The following is a 25,490-nucleotide window of genomic DNA, read 5'->3' on the forward strand; positions in this document are numbered from 1 at the left end:
TATATATAGTGTTATAGATGTTATAAAGTTGTTTTTTGGTAAATATTAAAATAAATACTATATAATGTTTGGGGACAGCGTCCTTCTTGGCCTGGGGGGGGTACAGACACACGGTATAAAAATGGGTTTATATAGAGAGATATATAGATTTATGTAGATAGATAGATAGATAGATAGATAGACAGACACATATATATATATATATAAATAAATACAAATATAAATATATATACATATATATATTTAAAACTATATCTATATATAGATATAGATTAGATATCGATATAGATACAGATGGATAGATATAGATAGTGTTACATATGTTATATAGATATAGATAGAGATATATAGATAGAGATCTCTAAATATATACAGTGTTATAAATGTTATATAGATAGATATAGATTTAAATATAGATAGAGATAAAGATATAGATACATAAATATATATAGATAAATACCTATATATATATACATATCTATATATGTATAGTTAGATATATAGATATATAGATATAGATATATACCTATATATAGATATATCTATATATAATTTTATATATATATAGTATTATAGATGTTAAAACGTTAGTTTTATATATAAATAGATATACATATATAGATATACATATATATAGATATACAGATACATATCTAGATACATATATATCTAGATATAACTATAGGTATAACTATACATATATAGTTATACGTATAGTTATATACATATCTAGATATAACTATATCTATAACTATATATGTATCTATACATATAGATAGATATATAGACATACACAGTGTTATAGATGTTATATAGATTAGATATAGATAAAAATATAGATACATAGATAAAGATATAGATACATAGATAAAGATACAGATCTATATCTATATCTATATCCAGACACAACTGGCCCAGGGAGGGAGGTGACATCGGGGTCGGTGTCCCCTGCCTCGGGGGGCTCAGGGGGGTCTCACCTGTTCTGTGCTCTCCGGGGGGTCCAGGCCGTTCTTTTTGGGGGCTGCGGGTGCCCCCCGAGGGTCCTGGGGGGCCTTGTCCGGGTTCTCTGTGGGACAGGGGGACGTCACCGGGGTGGCAGGGGACACCGGGACTGGGGAGGGGACATTGGGAGTGGGGAGGGGACACTGGGAGGGGGACACTGGAAGTGGGGAAGGGAGTAGCAACCTCACAGAGAGGTACCAGTGTCCCCAAGGGTCTGAGAGTGTCCCCAGGTGGGTAACAATGTCCTCAAAGGAATGCCAGCCCCACTGCAAAGTAACAATGTCCCCAAGGGACTGATAGTGCCCCCAGGGCGGTACCACTGTCCCCAAGGGCGGTCCCACTGTCCCCAGGGTGCCCTGCCAGCTGTCCCCTGGGCTGACCTGAGAGCACCATGGCCATGAGCAGGTCGGCGTGGGCGCAGCGGGAGCTGATGATGTGCTGCTGCAGCAGGAACTGCGCCACCTCCACGATGTTGTTGAAGGAGCGTTTGAGGATCTTCTCGGCCCAGTCACAGGTGAGGGCACAGGCGGCCTCCATCACCTCACTGCTGTAGGAGTGCACCAGCTCGGCCAGCTCCGACTGCTGGGGACAGGGACAGGGACAGGGACAGTGCCATCAGAGCAGGGACAGGGCCATCAGACAGGGGACACCATCACCTCACTGCTGTAGGAGTGCACCAGCTCGGCCAGCTCCGACTGCTGGGGACAGGGACAGGTACATCAGAGAAGGGACAGGGCCATCAGACAGGGGACAGAGGAACAGGGCTATCAGACAGGGGACAGGGCAGTGGGGACAGCGCTCTGAGACCAGGGACAGGGGGACAGCAGGGACAGTGATGTCAGCAGCGTGGGGACACCATCACCTCACTGCTGTAGGAGTGCACCACATGGATCCTATGCTATGGATCCCATAAATCCCATGGATCCCATAAATAATCCCATAAATAATCTCATAAATAAGCCCATGAATCCCCCTAGGACTCACAGTCTTGGTGACTTTGAGGTCCAGGCTGGGCAGAGGAGGAAGGCTGACCATGGATCCCATGGATCTCATCCCATAAATCCCATGAATCCCATGGATCTCACGGATCCCGTAAATCCCATAAACCCATAAAATCCCATAAATCACTCACAGTCTCAGTGACTTTGAGATCCAGGCTGGGCAGGGGAGGAAGGCTGACCATGGATCCCATGGATTCCATAAATCCCATAAATAATCCCATAAACAATCCCATAAATAATCCCATAAACAATCCCATAAATAATCCCATAAACAATCCCATAAATAATCCCATAAATCACTCACAGTCTCGGTGACTTTGAGGTCCAGGCTGGGCAGGGGAGGAAGGCTGACCACGGTCTTCCTCCGGATCCCACCGTAGCAGTACGTGGGGAAGGGTCAAGGAGTTTTAACAGGCAGGAAAAAATGGGAAGGAACACCCAGGGAATCCCTCAGGAATGGGGAAAAATGGGGAAAAAATGGGGAAAAATGGGGGGAAAAATGGGGAGAAAATGGGGAAAAATGGGGGGAAAATGGGGGGAAAATGGGGGGAAAATGGGGGGAAAATGGGAAAAAACTGGGAAAAAACTGGGAAAAAAGGGAAAAAATAGGGGAAAATGGGAAAACATGGGAAAATGGGGAAAATGGGAAAAAAGGGATAAATGAGAAAAAGGGGGAAAATGGGGAAAAATGGGAAAAAAATAAAAAAAAAACAGGAAAAAATTGGGACAAATGGGAAAAACAGAAAAAAATGGGGAAGAACTGGGAATATATAGGAAAATATGAGAAAAACCAGGAAAAACCAGGGGAAAACGGGAGAAACGGGAACAAAGCGGGAAAAAAACCAGAAAAAATGGGATAAATGGGAAAAATGGGGAAAAATGGAAAAAATAGGGGAAAAATGGGGGAAAAACAGGAAAAAACAGGAAAAAATGGGGAAAAACAGGAAAAAACAGGAAAAAATTGGGAAAAAAACCAGAAAAATTTGGGGGAAAATGGGGGAAAACTGGGAAAACAAGGGAAAAACTGGGAAAAACAGTATCTGCCATGAGAAATTGCGGCACAGGGAAGGATATTTGGATTGTCCTCGGCCCCCCAGGCGCCGGGCTTTGATGTTGGGGAAGATCTCGCGGATGATTTTGCCGAAGTTGGCCGTGCTCAGGGGGCGGCAGCCAAGGTTGTCACAGTAACGCCTGCGGGGAGGGACACGGGGCGTGGGACAGGGGGACATGGGACAGCAGGGACATGGGACAGCAGGACATGGGGACACGGGGACAGCAGGACATGGGGACATGGGACAGCAGGACATGGGGACATGGGACAGCAGGACATTGGGACATGAGAGAGCAGGACATGGGGACACGGGGACACGGGGACACAGGGACACGGGGACATGGGGACATGGGACAGTAGGACATGGGGACATGGGACACCAGGACAGAGGAACATGGGACAGCAGGACACAGGGACAGCAGGACATAGGGACACAGGGACATGGGACAGCAGGATATGGGGTCCTCAGGGACATGGGACAGCAGGACTGGGGGACATGTGGACACAGGGACACGGGGACATGGGGACATGGGACAGTGGGACATGGGACAGCAGGACATGTGGACATGGGGACATGGGACAGCAGGAACAGGAGGCCTTCAGGGACAGAGGGATATGGAGACACTGGGGGTGTGGGACACTATGACAGGGGGACATGGGATATCAGGACAACAGGGAGATGAGAACACCAGGACATGGGACAGCAGGACAGGGGCTCCCCAGGGATCTGGGGACATGGGACATGGGGACATGGGACACCAGAACATGGGACACCAGGACGGGGGTTCCCAGGGACATGGGGATATGGGTTATGGGACAGCAGGACATGGAGACATGGGACAGCAGGACATGGGGACATAGGGACAGCAGGACATGGGGACACGGGACAGCAGGACATGGGGACAGCAGGACATGGGGACAGGGGACAGCAGGACATGGGGACATAGGGACAGCAGGACATGGCGACATGGGACAACAGGATACGGGGTGGTCAGGGACGTGGGGACACGGGGACACAGGACATGGGGACATAGGGACAGCAGGACATGGGACAGCAGGACATGGGGACATGGGACAGCAGGACATGGGGTTGTCAGGGGCGTGGGGACACGGGGACAGCAGGACATGGGGACATGGGGACACAGGACATGGGGACATGGGGACACGGGACAGGTGCCATGTGTCCCCTGCTCACTTGTAGGCGTCGTAGACGTCCTGCTTGGGCAGGCAGGTGTCCCCGTGCTCCTCCAGGTGGTTGCGGATCCAGCTGCAGGCGTGCATGTGCTCCGCCGTGCCCAGAGAGCTGAGCTCCACCGAGCCCCCGCTGGGGACAGGGACAGCAGGGACAGCAGGGGACAGCAGGGGACAGCAGGGGACAGCAGGGGACAGGGATGGGACAGTGACAGGGACAGGGAAGGAGGAGAGGCTGTTGGCATCTTCATGTGCCGGCTCTGGTGTGACAGAGCCAGGCTGGTCCCACCCCATGGATCCCATCCCATCCCACTCCGTGGATCCTACCCCATGAATCCCACCCCACCCCATGGATCCCACCCCATGGATCTCACCCCACAGATCCCATCCCATGGATCCCACCCCACCCCATGGATCCCACCCCATCCCATTCCACAGATCCCAATCCCAAGGATTCCATCCCATAGGTCCCATCCCACCCCAGTGATCCCACAGATCCCACCCCATGGATCTCACCCCATCCCACCCAAACGATCCCACAGATCCCACCCCATGGATCCCAACCCCACAGATCCCATCCACACAGATCCCGCCCCATCTCACCTCATGGATCCCATCCCACAGATCCCACCCCAATGATCCCACAGATCCCACCCCACAGATCCTGCCCCATGGATCCCACCCCACAGATCCCACCCCACAGCTCCCACCCCACGGATCCCAGCCTCACCTCTTCTCTCCCAGGCTGGGCCCCGAGGGCAGCTGCAGGTACAGGTAGAGTTTGTCACTGTCCGAGAACTTCTGCACGTCCTGCTGCTCCCCAGGGGACACCGGGAGGGGACAAAGGGACAAGGACCAGGCTCAGGATCCGCCAGGACCACCCCGAAAAACCCAAAATAAACCTGGGAATTCCCAGGCCAGCATTCCAGGGAAACACTCACCAGGATGGAGTCCACCTTGCTCTGCACGGATTTGCTGCGTGGGACAGAGGGCAAAGGTCAGGGATGATCCCAAAAATATCCCGGGATCGTAATTCCGGATTCCAGAGCTCGGAGACCCAGGATGGATCCGGGATGGATCCAGGGGTGGCACCCGAAATGGCACCTCTGCCCTCCTGCTGTCCCCTGTCCCCATGTCCTGGTCCCCTCCTGTCCCTGTGTCCTGCTGTCCCTGGGGACATTCTATCTGCTGTCCCCTGTCCCCATGTCAATAGGGAGCCACTCTCCAGGTGTCCCCTGTCCCCATGTCCCCATGGCCCTGGGGATGTCCCCTTCTGGTGTCCCTTGTCCCCATGTCATGGTGTCCCCTCCTGTTGTCCGCTTGTCCCCACATCTTTAGGGACATTCTGTCCTGCTGTCCCCTGTCCCTGGGAATGTCCCCTGCAGGTGTCCCCTCCTCTCCCCATGTCCATAGGGACCTGCTCTCCTGCTGTCCCCTTGTCCCTATGTCCTTGTGTCCCTGGGGACATTCCCTCCCAGTGTCCCCTGTCCCCATGTCCCTGGGGATGTTCCATCCTGGTGTCCCCTGTCCCCATGTCCCCTGCAGGTGTCCCCTCCTGTCCCCATGTCTTTGGGGACATTCTGTCCTGGTGTCCCCTGTCCCCATGTCCTGCTGTCCCTTGTCCCCATGTCCTTGTGTCCCTGGGGACATTCTGTCCTGCTGTCCCTTGTCCCCATGTCCCTGGGAATGTTCCTTTTTGCTGTCCCCTGTCCCCATGTCCACAGGGACCTGTCCTCCTGGTGTCCCCTGTCCCTATGCCCTGGTGTCCCCTGTCCCCATGTCCCCTGTCCCTAGGGATGTCCCCTCCAGGTGTCCCCTGTCCTCACCTCTCCTCCCTTTCACCCCTCAGGGTTGGGAATTCCCAAAATCCCTGAAATTCCCAAAATTCCCGCTGCCCTTACGAGATGTTCCCCCGGAGCTCCTGGAGCAGCGTGCTGGACTCGGTGGCACTGCCACCACGGGCACCTCCAGGTGACAAAGTGACCTTCCTGCCACCTCCTCTGGTCCCCAGCTCCTCCTCAGCCATGGCAGCCGCGTCCTGATGGGAACAGGGGGAAAAAAATGGGGATTTTAGTGAAAATTGGGAATTAATCCTGTTTATGGATTATAAAGGGATGTGTGAGGCACTGGGAAGGGATGGGGACATCTCTGGTGGCCCTGGCAGGGGTGGGGACATGGCAGGACAGGGGGTCCTCAGGGACAGGGGGACGTGGGACAGCAGGACAGGGGGATATGGGGACAGGGGGACATGGGGACGTGGAACAGCAGGACAGGGGGTCCCCAGGGACAGAGGGACATGGGACAGCAAGACTGAGGTCTCCAGGGACAAGGGGATATGGGGACATGGGACAGCAGGACAGGGGTCCCAAGGGACATGGGACCAGCAGGACATGGGGACATGGGAAACCACGACAGGGGTTCACAGGGACAGGGGGACATGGGGACATAGGACAGCAGGACATGGGGATCCAGGGACAGGGGGACATGGGACAGCAGGATAGGGTGTCCCCAAAGACAGCAGGACAGGGGGTTCACAGGGACAGGGGGACATGGGACAGCAGGACAGGGGGTTCCCGGAGACATGGGGACACCAGGAAGAGACCCACAGGGCCACCAGGAACAGACTCCCAGGGTCATGAGGCCATGGGACAGCAGGAAGTGACCCTCAGGGACATAGGGACAGGGGGACAGGGGGACATGGGGCCATGGGACAGCAGGAAGTGACCCCCAGGGCCATGGGGTCATGGGGACAGAGGGACACCAGGAAGTGACCCTTGGGGACATGAGGCCACCGGAATTGACCCCCGGGGCCACAGGGACAGGGGGACATGAGGCCATGGGGACAGGGGACACCAGGAAGTGACTCACGGGACCATGGGGACACAGGGACAGGGGACACCAGGAAGTGACCCCCGAGTCCAGGGGGGCATGTGCCACCAGGAAGTGACCCTTGGGGACATGCCACACCAGGAAGTGACCCTTGAGGCCACGAGGCCACCGGAAGCGACCCCCGGGGCCACCGCCGCCCTCCGCGCCCTCTCCCCCCGCGATCCCCGCGCTCCGAACCCGGGGCGGTACCGGGGGTCGGGACCCCCCCCGGTCCCCCAGCCCACCCTGGGGTGTCCCCGGGGTGTCCCCAACCCTGTCCCCCCCCCCCAGCCCCGCACCCACCTGGTCCCGTCCTGCTCGGGGGGGGGGGGGTGTGAGGGGGGGGTCCCGGAAAGGGGGAGGGGAGGGGGTCCCGCCACGTGCCCCGCGCCCCCCGCGCGAACCGAAAGTGGACGCGCCCCCCTGGACTCGCCGCGCGCGCGGAGACCCTTCTTTTTTTTCTGATTGGCCGCGGCGCCGCTGGTCTGCCCGGATACGGCCGCGCCGGCGCCTGTGATTGGCTGAACCGGCTTCCCCCCACCCCCAGCGTTCCCGGCAGCGCCCGGATTGGGGGGAGGGGGGGAGGCGGGAGGGGCTGAAATCTGCCTGGCAACAGCGATCTGATTGGTCCGGGAGGAGGGGGGGGCGGCGCGCTAGGGGAGACGGGTGTGAGGTGAGTGTGCAAATGGGGTGTGTGTGTCACGAGTGCGAGTGTGCAACGGGGGCGTGTGACGTCTGTGACGTATGTGTGACGTGTGTGCGCGTGCGTGCGAGGGGCGGGGAGGTGAGTGTGCAAGGAGGGTCACGTGGCCGGGGTTGTGCAACGGTCACGGGGGAAAGGGGGGCGTGCAATGCGCGTGCGCGAGGGGCGTGCAAGGAAGAACTCCGGGAGCCGGGAAAAAAGGGGGAAGAAGGATTTATTTCGTCCGACAACCGGAATTCCCGAATTCCCGAATCCCTCGAGGATCGGATCCAGATGTTGGAAGTGCGGTCCCCAAATTCCCGAATTCCCAACCCTTGGAATTCCAAAAATCCCGAATCCTGAATTCCCAAACTCCCGAATTCCCAGATCCCGGAGGATCACAGCCAGATGTCGGAGGTGCAGTTCCTGAACACCCAAATTCCCGAGTTCTCAAATTCCCAAATTCCAAAAAAATTCCCCCCAACATCCGAAAAAATTCCCCAAAAAATCCCCCCCCCCCAAATCCCAAAAATTTCCCCAAAATTTCCCCAAAAATTCCCCCCAGAATTCCAAAATATTCCCGAATTTCCCAGGGGATGTCACACCCAGATGTCAGAGGTGCAGTTCCCGAACTCTCAAATTCCAAATTTTTCCCCAAAATCCAAAAAAATCCCCAAAAATGTCCCCAAAAATTCCCAAAAAAATTCCCCCCCCCAAAATCCCAAAAAATTCCCAAAAAATCCCCCAAAAATTTCCAAAAAAATTCCCCAAAAAATCTCAAAAAATCCCCCCAAAAGTCCCAAAAATTTCCCGAAAACTTCCCCAAAAAATCCTAAAAATTCCAAAAATTCCCCCAAAAAATCCCCAAAAAATCCCAAAAAATCTTTTAAAAATTCCCAAAAAATTCCCGAATTTCCCGGGGATGTCAGACCCAGATATCGGAGGTGCAGTCCCCACATTCACAAATTCCCGAATTCTCAAATGCCCAAAAAAATTCCCCCGAAAATAAAAATAATATCCAAAAAAAAATCCCCAAAATTCAAAAAAAAAAAATCCCAAAAAATTCCCCCCAAAAAATCCCCAAAAAATTCTCAAAAAAATCCCAAAAAATCTTTTAAAAATTCCCCAAAAATCCCTGAATTTCCTCGAGGAATCAGACCCAGATATCGGAGGTGCAGTCCCCCCCCGGGTAGCGCATCTCGTGCGCCAGGCAGGGCCCGTTCGGCTCTTTCCCAAAATCCACCAGGAATTTGGGATTCACCCTCAGACCCCCCCGGGTCGTGTCCACGTCCAGCTGCAGCATCACCGAGCCCTCCCTGAAAGAGGAAAAAAACCCCACTTAATTGTAAATTATTAATTATTACTAATTGATAATAATTATTAATCATTAATAATTAATATATATTAATCATTATTATTATTTATAATAATTTAAACGATTGATTTATAACCATAACTTAAGTAATAATATTTATTTATTTATTTATTTATAGTTATTATAGATAATAATTATATATTATATATAATATACATTTTATATTTTATATTTTATATTTTATATTTTATATAATATATAATATATAATCTAATATATATATATTAGATTATATATTATATATTATGTCTTATATATTATATATTATATATTATATATAATATATAATATATATATATTAGATTATATATTATATATTATATATTATGTCTTATATATTATATATAATATGTAATATATTATAATATATAATATATATTATAATATATTTAAGTATATAATATGTAATATTATATATAATAATTATATTTAATTATATTTATTCCAATTTATCATATTTATCAATTAGCATTTTTAAAATTTATTATTATAATTTCTATATTATATAAGTTAAACACAAATGTGTAATTATCTAATTTAATTATTTATTTATTTAAATACAGATGTATCATTATCTAATTTTTTATTTATTTTCATTATTTATCGCCTATAGTAATAGGCGATAAATATTAATAATGATAAATAAATAATGATAGTAAATATTAAATGTGATTATACATATAATACATATATTTATTATACCTTGATTACCGATAATCTCATTACCTACTACTTATTATTTCCTCTTTTTTTTTTCCCCCCCTAATTATTTCTCAATTATTCTGCAGCCGTTATGTCACCATCACTTAATTATTAATTCCTATTAATTAATAATTAATAACCTGATGAGGTCGGGGTAGAACTGGCGGTCCCAGGCGCTGTAGAGGGACGTGCTCACGTAGAGCCTCGTCCCGTCCAGGCTCAGCTGCAGCATCTGCGGCCCCCCCGGGATCCGCTTACCCTGCAATTCCATGGAAAATTCCGGAATTGGGGGAGAATTCCCGGGAAAATGGGGCTGATCCCAAAGCGGGATTTGGGGAGAGTTCCTGGGAAAATGGAGCTGATCCCAAAGCGGGATTTGGGGAGAATTCCTGGGAAAATGGGGCTGATCCCAAAGCGGGATTTGGGGAGAATTTGGGGAGGATGGAGCCAATCCCAAAGCAGGATTTGAGGACAATCCAGGGAAGGATGGCACTGATCCCAAAGTGGGATTTGGAGAGGATGGAGTGGATCCCAAAGTGGGATTTGGGGAGAATTTGGGGAGGATCCCATGAAGGATTTGGGGAGACTGGAGTGGATCCCAAAGGAGAATTTGGGGAGAATCCATGGAAGGACGGAGCCAATCCCAAAGTGGGATTTGGGGAGAATTCCCGGGAAAATGGCGCTGATCCCAAACTGGGATTTGGGGAGAATTTGGGAAAATGGAGCTGATCCCAAAGTGAGATTTGGGGAGAATTCCTGGGAAAATGGCGCTGATCCCAAACTGGGATTTGGGGAGGACAGAGCCAACTCCAAAACGAGATTTGGGGAGAATTCTTGAGAAAATGGCATTGATCCCAAAGCAGAATTTGGGGACAATCCATGGAAGGATGGAGCTGATCCCAAAGAGGAATTCGGGGAGGACGGATCCAATCCCAAAGCAGGATTTGGGAAGAATTTGGGGAGGATGGAACTGATCCCAAAGCAGGATTTGGGGACCATTCCAGGACCCACCTGGATGACGAGGGGCTCGGGTTGGCTCTGCAGCTCCTGGTCCTCACACACCGTCACCGGCCCTCCCCTGGTGATGCTGCCGCCCACAAACACCTGCGGGACAACAAAAAGCTTGGCCCCATCCCAAAAAAAACACCCCAAAAAACCTGGAAAACCCACCGGGGATTTGGGCATTTCCTCAGCTGCCCCATGAGTTTGGGGTTTGGGGATTTTTTTTGGAATTTTTTTGGAATTTTTTTTGATTTTTGAGGGATTTTTTGTGAATTTTCGTGATTTTTTTTTTTTGTGAATATTTTGTGAACTTTTTGGGATTTTTAAAATTTTATTTTTTGTGAATTTTTGTGAATTTTGGGGGGAATTTTTGGTGATTTTTGTGATTTTTTTAAAATATTTTTTGTGTGTGTGTGTGAATTTTTGTGAATTTTTGGGGGATTTTTTGGGGAATTTTTGGTGAATTTTGTGAAATTTTTTTGGATTTTTTTGGGGGGGAATTTTTTGCTCACCTGCCCCATGAGTTGGGGGTTTTGGGGGATTTTTGGGAATTTTTGGGATTTTTTTGCTCACCTGCCCCATGAGTTGGAGGTTTTTGGGGATTTTTTGGAATTTTTTTGAATTTTGGGGGAATTTTTTGTGATTTTCTTGCGATTTTTTTTTTTAATTTTTTTGGGATTTTTTGAGAATATTTGGGATTTTGGGGAATTTTTGCTCACCTGCCCCATGAGTTTGGGGTTTTTGGGATTTTTGTGATTTTTTAAAAAAAATTTTGGGGAATTTTTTGTGATTTTTTTTTTTTTTTTTTTTTTTTTTGGGATTTGAATTTTTGTGAATTTTGGGGGGATTTTTGGGGGGGGGTTTGTGAAGTTTTGGGGATTTTTTTTGATTTTTTGGGGTTTTTTGGGAATTTTTGCTCACCTGCCCCATGAATTTGGGTTTTTTGGGGATTGTTGGGAATTTTTGGGGAATTTTTGGGATTTTTTAGGGATTTTTTGGGTTTTTTTTGCTCACCTGCCCCACGACTTTGGGAATTTTTGAGGATCCTTTTGAATTTTTTGGGGTATTTTTGCTGACCTGCCCCATGAGTTTGGGATTTTTAGGGATTTTCGTGAATTTTTTGTGAATTTTTTGTGGAATTTTTATTGGATTTTTTTGGGAAAATTTGGGGATTTTGGAGGGGAATTTTGGGGGGAATTTTTGGGAGAAGTTTTTGGGATTTTTAAAGGGATTTTTTGGGAATTTTTGGCTGACCTGCCCCACGAGTTTGGGGTGTTTGGGGTCGGAGATGTCGTACTGCCGAACGTCCCCGTGCAGCCAATTGCTGAAATACAGGAACCGATCGTCCAGCGAGATCAGGATGTCCGTGATGAACCCTTGGGGAGGGAATTACGGGGAGATCCTGAAATCCTCCAATTTAGGGCAGGAAAAAAACCCCAAATCTTTGTTCAAAAAAAAAAAAAAAAAAACAAACAAAGTGAGACCCCAAATTTTTGGATTTAAAGCGTAAAACCCCAAATCCTTGGATTGAATGGAGAACCCCAAATCTTTGGATCAAAATCAAGGAGACCCCAAATTCTTGGATCAAAGTTTGGGAGAGACCCCAAATCCTTGGATTTAAGGCAGGGGAATTTCAAATCCTCGAGTCAAAGTCCAGGAGAGACCCAAAATTCTTGGATTTAGGGCAGAGAGACCCCAAATTCTTGGATTGAATAGAGAACCCCAAATCCTTGGATTTAGGGCAGGAAGAGACCCCAAATCCTTGGATTGAATGGAAAACTCCAAACCTCTGGATCCCCGGAACGATCCCAACCCCAGGAATGATCCCGATCCCAGCCCTGGGGACAATCCCAATCCCAGGAACGATCCCGACCCCAAGAATGATCCCGACCCCAAGAACGACCCCAAGAATGATCCCAAACCTCGGGAATGATCCTGATCCCAGGACTGATCCCAATCCCAATCCTGGGAATGATCCCAACCCTCAGGAATGATCCCAATCCCAACCCAAGGAACGATCCTGACGCCAGGAATGATCCCAATCCTGGGAATGATCCCAAACTCAGGAACAATCCTGACCCCAGGAATGATCCCAAACCTTGGATGATCCCAATCCCGATCCCAGGAGTGATCCCAACCTTGGGAATGATCCCAACCTTGGGAATGATCCCAATCCTGGGAACGATCCTGATCTCAATCCCGACCCCAAGAATGATCCCAAACCCTCGGGAATGATCCTGGCCCTGGGAATGATCCTGACCTCAGGAACGATCCCGATCCCAATCTTGACCCCAGAAATGGTCCCAACCCTCGGGAATGATCCCAGGAATGATCCCAACGCTGGGAACAATCCCAACCCCTGGGAATGATCCGAACCCCAGGAATTAGCCTGACGCTGGGAATGATCCTGATCCCAATCCCAACCCCAGGAATGATCCCAATCCTAATCCCAATCCCAATCCCAATCCCAATCCCAATCCCAATCCCCACCCCAGAAATCCCAACCTCAAGAACTATCCCAGGAACAACCCCAACCCTAGGAATGATTCTGAGCCCAATCCCAACCCTCAGGAATGATCCCAACCCCGATCCCAGGAAGGATCCCAACCCCCAGGAATGATCCCAATCCTGGAATGGGAATGATCCCTAACCCAACTCCAGAATGATCCCAAACCCAATCCCAACCCCAGGAACGATCCCAATCCTGGGAAGGATCCCAATCCTGGGAATGATCCCAATCCCGATCCCAATCTCGACCCCAGTAACGATCCCAACCCCCAGGAATGATCCCGATCCCAATCCCAACCCTGTGAACGATCCCAATGCTGGGAATGATCCTGATCCCAATCCCAACCCCAGGAACAATCCCAACACCCAGGAATGATCCCAATCCCAACCCTGGGAACAATCTCGATCCTGGGAATGATCCCAACCCTGGGAATGATCCTGATCCCAATCCCAACCCCAGGAATGATCCCAACTCCCAGGAATGATCCCAATCCCAATCCCAATCCTGACCCTCAGGAATGATCCTGATCCCAATCCCAACCCCAGGAACGATCCCAATCCTGGGAATGATCCCAATCCCGACCCTCAGGAATGATCCCGATCCCAATCCCGACCCCAGGAATGATCCCAACCCCCAAGAACGATCCCGATCCCAATCCCGATCCCAACCCCAGGAATTATCCTGATTCCAACCCTGGGAACAATCTCAATCCTGGGAATGATCCCAATCCTGGGAATGATCCCGATCCCAATCCCAACCCCAGGAACAGTCCCAATCCCAATCCTGACCCCGGGAACAATCCCAACCCTGGGAACAATCCCAATCCTGGGAATGATCCTGATCCCAATCCCAACACCAGGAACAATCCCAACCCCCAGGAATGATCCCAATCCCAACCCTGGGAACAATCTCGATCCTGGGAATGATCCCAATCCTGGGAATGATCCTGATCCCAACCCCCAGGAATGATCCCAATTGCAACCCTGGGAACAATCTCAACCCTGTGAACGATCCCAATGCTGGGAATGATCCTGATCCCAATCCCAACCCCAGGAACAATCCCAACCCCCAGGAATGACCCCGACCCTCAGGAATGATCCCGATCCCAATCCTGACCCCAGGATCGACCCCAAACTTCGGGGATGGTCCCGATCCCAATCTCGACCCCAGGATCGACCCCAAACTTCGGGGATGGTCCCACCTGGCATCTCGGGGAGCATCCAGCCCTGCACCTTCTTGCTGGGCACCTGGATCACCTTGTGGGCCGCCCACGTCCCGTCCTGGGGGGTCAGGGGGGGTCAGAGGGGCCGGGATGGGATCCCTCCGCCCCAAACCCCACAGGAGGGGATTTGGGGCCCAAAAAATATTTAATTTTCCCATTTTCGGGACTCTTCGAAGGGATTTGGGGGCCCAAAAATGTTGAATTTTCCCATTTTTGGGATGCTTTGGGGGCCAAAAATGTTTAATTTTCCAATGGGATGGGATCCCTCCACCCCAAACCCCACAGGAGGGGATTTGGGGCCCAAAAAATATTTAATTTTCCCATTTTTGGGACTCTTCGAAGGGATTTGGGGGCCAAAAATGTTGAATTTTCCAGGTTTTTGGGATATGAGGAAGAGATTTGGGAGCTAAAAATACTGAATTTTCCAGTTTTATGGGGATGTTTTTGTGGCCAAAAATATTTAATTTTCCATTTTTTTGGGGATGCTTGGAAGGGATTTGGGGGCCAAAAATGTTGAATTTTCCAACTTTTTGAAGATGCTTTGGGGACCAAAAAATACTTAATTTTCCATTTTTTTGAGGATGCTTTTTGGGGCCAAAATTGTTGAATTTTCTAGATTTTTTTGGATACTTTGGGGGCCGAAACCATTTGATTTTCCAGTTTTTTGGGGTTACTTTTGGGACCAAAAATGTTGAATTTTCCAGTTCTTTGGGATAACTTTGGGCGCCAAAAAAAAAAAGGAATTTTCCATTTCTCTGGGATAACTTTGGGTGTCAAAAAAATTGAATTTTCCAGTTTTTTTGGGATGCTTTTGGGGCCAAAAATATTGAATTTTCCATCTATTTTTGGGATGCTTTGGGGACCAAAAAATACTTAATTTTCCATTATTTGAGGATGGTTTTTGGGGGCAAAAATATTGAATTTTCCAGTTTTTTGTGGGGACACTTCAAAGTTATTTTGGGCGCCAAAAAAATGGAATTTTCCATTTTTTGGGGAATATTTTTGGGCCCACCTGTGTCTTGTAGAAGCGATGGATGGCGCTGCTGATGGTGCAGCCCACAAAGCCCTGGGCTTCGTCGGGGTCGTGCAGGAACCGAATTTCCAGCGGCGCCGAGTCCTCGCCCACGTCGATGGCCTGGACGTACCTGTGGGTGCTCCAGTCCCACACGTTCAGCCGGCGGCCGTAGCGACCTGGGGACGGGGAAAAATGGGATTTTTTTTTTTTATTTTTGGGGTTTTTTTGAGGGATTTTGGGGATCTTTTTAGGATTTTTTTGGGAATTTTTTAAGGATTTTTTTAGGATTTTTTTGGGAATTTTTTAAGGATTTTTTTAGGATTTTTTTGGGATTTCTGGGGGATTTTTTTTGGAATTTTGGGAGGATACTGGGGGTGGGGTTTGGGGGATTTTTAGGGGAAAAGCAGGAAGAGACCCCAAATCCTTGGATTGAACGGAAAACTCCAAATCCTTGAATCCAAAACTGGGATATCCTCAAATTCTTGGATGGAAAGCAGGAAGGGACCCAAATTCTTGGATTTAATGAAGGGAATGACCCAAAATCCTTGGATTGAAGGCAGGGATAGACCCCAAATCCTTGGACTGAATGGAGAACCCCAACCCTTTGGATCCAAGGCCAGGATACACCGAAATCTTTGGATCCAAAACCGGGATACCCCAAATCCTTGGATTGAAGACAAGAAGGGACCCCAAACCCTTGGATTCAAAGCCAGGATAGACCCCAAATCCTTGGATTGAATGGAGACCCCAAACCCTTGGATTGAAAGCAGGAATCCCCAAATCCTTGGATTGAATGGACAACCCCAAATCCTTGGATTGAAGGGAAAACCCCAAACCCTTGGATTGAATGGACAATCCCGAAATTCTTGGATCCAAAACCGGGACACCCCCAAACCCTCAGATTAAATGGACAACCCCAAATCCTTGGTTTGAATGGAAAACCCCAAACCCTTGGATTGAATGGAAAACCCCAAACTCTTGGATTGAATGGAAAACCCCAAATCCTCGGATTGAATGGAAAACCCAAAATCCTTGGATTGAATGGAAAACCCCAAATCCTCGGATTGAATGGAAAACCCCAAATCCTCGGATTGAATGGAAAACCCAAAATCCTTGGATTGAATGGACAACCCCAAATCCTTGGATCCAAAATTGGGATACCCCAAATCTTCGGATTGAATGGACAACCCAAATCCTTGGATCCAAAACTGGGACAACCCCAAACCCTCAGATTAAATGGACAACCCCAAATCCTTGGATTGAATGGAAAACCCCAAATCCTCAGATTGACTGGACAACCCCAAACCCTCGGATTGAATGGACAACCCCAAATCCTCGAGTTGAATGGAAAACCCCAAATCCTCGGATTGAATGGAAAACCCCAAACCCTTGTCTCCAAACCCAGGATACCCCAAATTTTTGGATTAGAGACAGGAATCCCCCAATCCCCCTGACCTTTCCCCAGGTCGCTGGGGTTGAAGCCGTAGCCCAGGAATTTGGGGACGCCCCACTCGGTGCTGATGAGGACGTTGTGCCGCGGTTGGTACCAGAAGTCGTAGCCCATGGGGGGCACCTCGTTCCCCCTTTCCCACGTCCCCTTCAGCTCGAAGGTTTGGGCGTCCAGAAGGATAAATCCGCCTGATTATTTCCCCCCAAAAATAGAATAATAAAATATATTTATTTTAATAAATATATTAATTTAATTAATATATAATATATAATTAACTTAATAAAAGTGAGTAAAAAATATTAAAATTTTAATTTATTTTATTTAATCTCAGTAAATAAAATGTAATGGTAATAATGTTACTAATTTATGAATTAATGTTTTATTCATTATTAAAATAAAATTATAAAAATAAGTCGTTTGTTAATAGAATAAATAAAAATAATAAATAATAAATAAATAAATAAATAAAATATATAAATAAAATAATAAATAAATAAATAAATAAATAAAAATAATTAATGTAATAATTAATGTAAATAAAAATGATTTAAAAATAAAAAATAAAAATAATTTATTAATAAAATAAAATAATAAAAATAAAAATTAGGGGTTTTTTCCCCCCTGGAATTTTGGGAATCACCTTTTCCATTCCCAGCCGGGTCCCCCAAGGTGCTGATCATGATTTCTCCACTCCCGAGGCAGTGGCTGGTGTGGGGATAGCCCAGGTCACATTTCCAAAAAACATCCTCGGGATTCACCACCTGGATTAAAAAAAAACCCCAAAAATAAATCCCAGAAATCATCAAAATTGGCTTTTTTTCCCCAATTTAATATGACCCTGCTCAAGCTCGGGGTTGGAAATTAATTCAATATTTTTAAATTATTTTAATATTTTTTATATATATATTTAAAATATTTATTTATTTATTTATTGGGGGAAAATGAGGGTGGAGTGGAGAATTTTTGGGAGTTTTTAGATTGAGAAATTGGAGAAAAATTCCTTCCTGGAATTTTTGAATTTTGTCCCTGGAGTGAAAACTTTGGGATGGCGGCACTTGGGGATGTGGATTCGATCCTAAAGGGCTTTTTCCAACCTCTAAAATTCCGTAATTTTAAATTATTAAAAATTAAAATTCCGTGGTTCCCAACCCAGTTCCCATCAGGCTCTTTCCCAGCTTTAACAGTTCCGTAATTCCACAATTCACAAATTCCACCCATCCCAAATCCCTCCCATCCCAAATTCTGCCATTCCCAAATCCTGCCCATCCCAAATTCCTCAGATCCCAAACCCCACCCATCCCAAATCCCACTGACATTCCAAATTCCACCAATCCCAGATCTCAAATCCCACAGATCCCAAATCCCAAATCTCATCCATCCCACTGATCCCAAATCCTGCCAGTCCCAATTCCCGATCCCAAATCCCATCCATCCCAAATCTCATCTATCTCACTGATCCCAAATATTGCCCAACCCAAATCCCACTGATCCCAAATCCCATAATCCCGAGTCAAGCCAATCCCAAATCCTGCTGATCTCAAATTCCACTCATCCCAAATCCCACCCATCCCAAACCCCAAATTCCCAAATCCCACCCATCCCAATTTCCAAATCACACTGATCCCAAATCCCAACTCTCATTCCTCCAAATTCCCAAATCCCCAAATCCTAAATCCCCCAGATCCCAAATCCCACCCATCCCAAATCCCCAAATCCCAAATCCTGCCAATCCAAAAACCCAAATCCCATCCTTCCAAATTCCCAAATTCCCAAATCCCCAAATCCCTCAGATCCCAGATCCCAAATCCCAAATCCCATCCTTCCCAAATCCCAAATCCCATCCTTCCCAAATTCCAAATTCTTCAGATCCCAAATCCAACCCATCCTGAATCCCACCCATCCCAAATCCCAGATCCCAAATCCCTCACATCCCAAATCCCAAATCCCATCCTTCCCAATTCCCAATTCCCAAATCACAAATCCCATCCTTCCCAATTCCCAAATCCCACCCATCCCAAATCCCAAATTCCCAAATCCCCCAGATCCCAAATCCCAAACTCCACCCTTCCAAATTCCCAAACCCCAAACCCCTCAGACCCCAAACCCCAAATAACCCCAGACCTTGTGCAGGCGGGGGGCCCTGGGGTCGGTCCTGACGTCCACGATGTGGATGCGGGAGGAGATGAGGCCGGGCAGGATGAGGAAATCCCGGGATTTGGTGGGATCCCCGTGGCAGCTGCTGCAGATGTTCCAGCCCGAGTGGTGCAGCTCGTCCCCCACGTTGGGCATGGGCAGACGGTGGATCACCTGGAAAAAAATTCCCAGATTTTCCCTGAATTTTCCTGAATTTTCCCAATATTTTCCCAAAATTTTCCCAAATTTTTCTGAATTTTTCCCAAATTTTCCTGAATTTTTCTGAATTTTCCTGAATTTTTCCCGAATTTTCCTGAATTTTCCCAAATTTTCCTGAATTTTCTCAACTTTCCCCAAATGTTCCCAAAATTTCCCCCAAATTTTCCCAATTTTTTTCTGAGTTTTCCCAAAATTTCCTGAATTTTCCCAAATTTTTCTGAATTTTCCTGAATTTTCCCAAATTTTCCCAATTTTTCCTGAATTTTCCCCGAGTTTTCCTGAATTTTCCCAGATTTTCCCAATTTTTAATGAATTTTCCCAAATTTTCCTCAATTTTCCCAAATTATTCCTGATTTTTCCAGGATTTTCCTGAATTTTCACAAATTTTCCCCAATTTTCCCAATTTTTCCCCGGATCAAACATCAAATTCCCAGATTTTCCTGGGAACAAACACCAAATTTTCCCATTTTGCCAGATTTTCCTGAATTTTCCCAAAATTCCCCAAAATTTCCCAAATTTTCCTGAACTTTTGTGAATTTTCCAAAATTTTCCCAATTTTTCCTGGGATCAAACACCAAATTCCCAGTTTTTTCCATCCCAAACCATTCCAGGATTCCCTGTCCTGATTTATTTAGAATTTTAGAAATAAATCCCTGACCCTATCCCAGGTTAAAATTCCCAAAAATTTTGTGAATGTGGCCCTTTTTAAAGGATTCCAACCTTAAAAATTCCATAATTCCGCAATTTTATGATTCCATCGCCTTTCCACACCCTCACCCCACCAATCCAGGAAATTTTTGGGAATTTTTTTGCCCACAGGAGGTACCTGGCTGTAGGAGGGGGATTTGGGATCCACGTCCACCGTGGCCAGAAAATCGGGAATTTTCTTCCCGGTGTTCCTGTAGATGCAGGGAATGTAGATGATCTCTTCCCGAGGACCTGGAAAAATGGGAATTTTGGGGAAAAAACAGGAATTTTAGGGAAAAAAAATCCTTAAAATCTTGGGAAAAACATTTCCCAGAGCGGGAATTTTGTGGGGTGGTGGGATCCGGGTTTTCCTGCTGTTCCATGGGGGATTTTTTGGGGATGGGATTTGTGGGTTTCTGGGTCTTCTGGGAATGATTTTGGTTGGAAAAAGATCCTTGGGATCATCGAATCCAATCGGCACAGACCTGGAGGATTGGGAATGGGATAATGGGATAATGGGATAATGGGATAATGGGAATGGGGATGAAAATGGAATGGGAATGGAAATGGGAATCACAATGGAAATGGAATAGGAATGGAATGAAAAGGGAATGAAAATGGGAATGGGGAATGGGAGAGTGGGAATGGGATAATGGGATACTGGGATAATGGGAATGGGATAATGGGAATGGGATAATGGGAATGGGGATGGGAATGGGAAAATGGGAACGGGATAATGGGAATGGGAATGGAATAGGAATGGAATGAAAAGGGAATGAAAATGGGAATGGGGAATGAGAGGGTGGGAATGGGATAATGGGAATGGGGATGGGAATGGGAATGGGGATGGGAATGGGAATGGGAACGGAATGGGAATGGGGATGGGAAAAATGGGAATGGGAAAAATGGGAATGGGAAAAATGGGAAATTGGAATGGGAATGGGAAAAATAGGAAATTGGAATGGGAAATGGGAATGAGGATGGGAATGGGAAAGGAAATGGGAAATGGGAATGGGGATGAGGATGGGATAATGGGAATGGGGAAAGTGGGGATGGGAATGGGGAGAGTGGGAACGGGATAATGGGAATGGGATAATGTGATAATGTGAATGGGAATGGGGATGGGATAATGGGAATGGGAATGAAAATGGAATGGGGAATGGGAATCACAATGGAAATGGGAATAGGGAATGGGAATGGGAATGGAATAGGAATAGAATGAAAAGGGAATGAAAATGGGAATGGGGAATGGGAGAGTGGGAATGGGATAATGGGATACTGGGATAATGGGAATGGGATAATGGGAATAGGGAATGGGAAAATGGGAATGGGATAATGAAAATGGGGAGAGTGGGAATGGGGATGGGGAATGGGAATGAAAATGGAATTGGAATGGAAATGGGAAATGGGAATGGGGATGAGGATGGGATAATGGGAATGGGGAAAGTGGGGATGGGAACGGGGAGAGTGGGAACGGGATAATGGGAATGGGATAATGTGATAATGTGAATGGGAATGGGGATGGGATAATGGGAATGGAGAGAGTGGGAATGGGGATGGGGAATAGGAATGAAAATGGGAATAGGGAATGGGAATGGAATAGGAATAGAATGAAAAGGGAATGAAAATGGGAATGGGGGATGGGAGAGTGGGAATGGGATAATGGGAGAGGGAATGGGATAATGGGAATGGGAAATGTGATAATGGGAATGGGAATGTGATAATGGAATAATGGGATAATGGGAAATGGGAATGTGATAATGGAATAATGGGATAATGGAATAATGGGAAATGGGAATGGGATAATGGGGAATGGGGATGGGGATGGGAATGGGAATGGAAATGGGAAATGAAAATGGGATAATGGGGAAAGGAATGAAATGGGAATGGGAATCAAATCCCACCCACACGGGAGGAACCAGGACACCACGGGAGAAGTGGTTGGACAGGTTGGATCCAAGTCTGGGAGACCCCAAATCCTTGGATTGGGCCCCAAATCCTTGGATTGAGCCCCAAATCCTTGGATTGAAGTCTGGGAGACACAAAATTCATGGATTGAGACCCCAAAATCTTTGAATTAAGGGCAGGGATTCCCTAAATCCCCAAATCCCAACCCCTCGGGAGCCTCCCTGGCCCTGTGGGGGCGGCTCCAGTTTCCCCATCCCGGCCGGGTGGGAAGAACCGGTTCAGGAAGTGCTGAGGGAGAGTCTGGGAGGGAAAACAGGGACAGGGAGGGGATTTGGGGTCACTGGAGCAGATCCAGGGATTGGGAATGGTGATTTGGGGTCATTGGAGCAGATCCAGGGATTGGGAAAGGGGGTTTGGGGTCACTGGAGCAGATCCAGGGATGGGGAAAGGTGATTTGGGGTCACTGGAGCAGATCCAGGGACAGGGAGGGGATTTGGGGTCACTGGAGCAGATCCAGGGATGGGGAAAGGGGGTTTGGGGTCACTGGAGCAGATCCAGGGACAGGGAGGGGATTTGGGGTTCCTGGAGGAGATTCAGGGATTGGGAAAGAGGGTTTGGGGTCCCTGGATCTGCTCCAGGGACAGGGACAGGATTTGAGGTCCCTGAATTCTGTTCCAGGGATTGAGAAAGAGGATTTGGGGTCCCTGGATCTGCTCCAGGAACAGGGAGGGGATTTGGGGTCCCTGGATCTGCCCAGGACGGGCCAGGGCCATTGATGGGGTTGGAGAGCGGCTGCCAAGGGATCCCAATTCCCAAATTCCAATTCCTCACAATTCCAATTCAAATCCCAATTCCCAATTCAAATTCCTCACAATTCACAATTCCCAATTCAAGTTCTAGTTCCCAATCCAAATCCCAATCCCAGTTCCAAATCCATTTCTTTGCCCAAATTCCAATTCCCAATTCCCAACCCGTTCCCAATTCCAATTTCAATCCCCAATTCCAATCCCAGAGCTCCCCAAGATTTCAGGGATTGGGATCCCAGAGGTGAATTCCCAATTTCCCCAAATTTTCAAGGATTGGGATTCCAGAGATGAATTCCCAAACTCCCCAAACTTTCAGGGATTGGGAATTTCCAATGTCTCCAAATGTTCAGGGATTGGGATTCTACGAGGGGAATTCCTGATTTCCCCAAGATTTCAGGGATTGGGAATTCCCAATTTCCCCAAATTTTCAGGGATTGGGATCCCAGGAAGGGAAATTCCTGATTTTCCCAAATTTTCAGGGATTGGGATCCCAGGAAGGGAAATTCCTGATTTCCCCAAATTTTCAGGGATTGGGATCCCAGGAAGGGAAATTCCTGATTTCCCCAAATTTTCAGGGATTGGGATCCCAGGAAGGGAAATTCCTGATTTCCCCAAATTTTCAGGGATTGGGATCCCAGGAAGGGAAATTCCTGATTTCCCCAAATTTTCAGGGATTGGGATCCCAGGAAGGGAAATTCCTGATTTTCCCAAATTTTCAGGGATTGGGATCCCAGGAAGGGAAATTCCTGATTTCCCCAAATTTTCAGGGTTTGGGAATTCCTGATTTCCCCAAATTTTCAGGGATTGAGATCCCAGAGGGGAATTCCTGATCCCCAAGATTTCAGGGATTGGGATTCTAGGAAGGGAATTCTCAAACTCCCAAATTTTCAGGGATTGGGAACTCCCATTTTCCCCAAATTTTCAGGGATCGAGATCCCAAGAGGGAAATTCCCAAACTCCCAAATTTTCAGGGATTGGGAATTTTCCAATCTCCCCGAAGTTTCAGGGACAAGAATTTCAGGACACGAACTCCGGAGCTCCCGAATTTCCAAGGAATTATTTCCCAATCCCTGGGAAAGGGCGGGGCAGGGAAAGCTGAGGTGACTTTGCCCCGGGCTGGGACATCCCAAATCCATTAATTTCATCATTATCCCATTGGAATTCCGGTTTGGGGGAACAGGATTTTCCAGAAAACCCTCCCAGTTCCCATCAATGTCATTATTTATGTCATTATCCCATTGGAATTCCGGTTTGGGAGGTGGGGATTGTCCAGATAATGATCCCAAATCCCACAGAATTTAATTATTCCATTAAAATTCTGGTTTGGGAGGTTGGAATTTTCCAGAATATCCTCCCAAACCAGCCCAAATCCCAGAAAATTTTAATTATTCCATTGGAATTCCGGTTTGGGAGGTGGGGATTGCTCAGATAATGATCCCAAATCCCACAAAATTTGATTATTCCATTGGAATTCTGCTTTGGGAGGTTGGGATTGTTCAGAATATCCTCCCAAACCAGCCCAAATCCCAGAAAATTTAATTATCCCATTGGAATTCTGGTTTAGGATTTTCCAGATAATGATCCCAAATCCCAGAAAATTTAATTATTCCATTGGAATTCCGGTTTGGGAGGTTGGAATTTTCCAGAATATCCTCCCAAATCATCCCAAATCCCCCCAAAATTTAATTATTCCATTGGAATTCTGCTTTGGGAGGTCAGAATTTTCCAGAATATTCTCCCAAACCTCCCAAATCCTCCCAAATCCCCCCAAAATTTAAATTATTCCATTGGAATTCCGGTTTGGGAGGTGGGGATTGTTCAGATAATGATCCCAAATCCCACAAAATTTAATTATCCCATTGGAATTCTGCTTTGGGAGGTTGGGATTTTCCAGAATATTCTTCCAAACCTCCCAAATCCCCCAGAAAATTTAATTATTCCATTGGAATTCCGGTTTGGGAGGTTGGCACTTTCTAGAAAATCCTCCCAAATCATCCCAAATCCCCCAAAATTTAATTATTCCATTGGAATTCTGGTTTGGGAGGTTGGAATTTTCCAGAATATTCTCCCAAAGCATCGCAAATCCCATAAAACTTAATTATCCCATTGGAATTCTGGTTTAGGATTTTCCAGATAATGATCCCAAATCCCCCCAAAATTTAATTATTCCATTGGAATTCTGCTTTGGGAGGTTGGAACTTTACAGAATATCCTCCCAAACCAGCCCAAATCCCCCCAAAATTTAATTATTCCATTGGAATTCTGGTTTAGGATTTTCCAGATAATGATCCCAAATCCCAGAAAAATTAATTATTCCATTGGAATTTGGGATTTTCTGGAAAATCATCCCAATTTTTCCTGTTTTCTCACCTTTCATGGCATCCAGAGGGGTGGCGTAGCCGGGACCACAAGATCCACATTTTTCTGGGAAAAAAAAGATAAAAATTTTAAATTAAATTAATTTAAATTAAATAATAAAATAGAAAAAAGTAAATTAAAAGTAAATTAAATAAAAATAAATTTAAAACAATTAAATAAAAAATAAATAAAATAAAAATAATTGAAAATAAAATAAAAATAAATTGAATAAAAATAAATTAAAAATAAATTGAATAAAAATATTGAAAATAAAATAAAAATAAATTGAATAAAAATAAATTAAAAAGA

The 25,490-nt window shown here is 46.6% G+C and overlaps 1 protein-coding gene across 1 annotated transcript; it reads right to left on the bottom strand.

Moving 5' to 3' along the window:
• Positions 1-8,440: 8,440 nt before the first annotated feature.
• On the bottom strand, positions 8,441-25,239 carry LOC310919703 (methanethiol oxidase-like). The gene is made up of 11 exons (XM_083879165.1): positions 25,194-25,239; positions 20,249-20,361; positions 19,192-19,377; positions 17,711-17,831; positions 17,076-17,258; positions 15,618-15,796; positions 14,585-14,663; positions 12,129-12,250; positions 10,884-10,976; positions 10,013-10,131; positions 8,441-9,111 (listed from the first exon to the last, which is right to left on the bottom strand). The coding sequence occupies exons 1-11, from the start codon at positions 25,198-25,200 to the stop codon at positions 8,949-8,951; spliced, it is 1,365 nt and encodes a 454-aa protein (XP_083735291.1). The 5' UTR covers positions 25,201-25,239; the 3' UTR covers positions 8,441-8,948.
• Positions 25,240-25,490: the final 251 nt, after the last annotated feature.

Source organism: Zosterops lateralis, assembly GCF_965231275.1.
Source record: "Zosterops lateralis genome assembly, chromosome: 27".
Classification (NCBI taxonomy): domain Eukaryota; kingdom Metazoa; phylum Chordata; class Aves; order Passeriformes; family Zosteropidae; genus Zosterops; species Zosterops lateralis.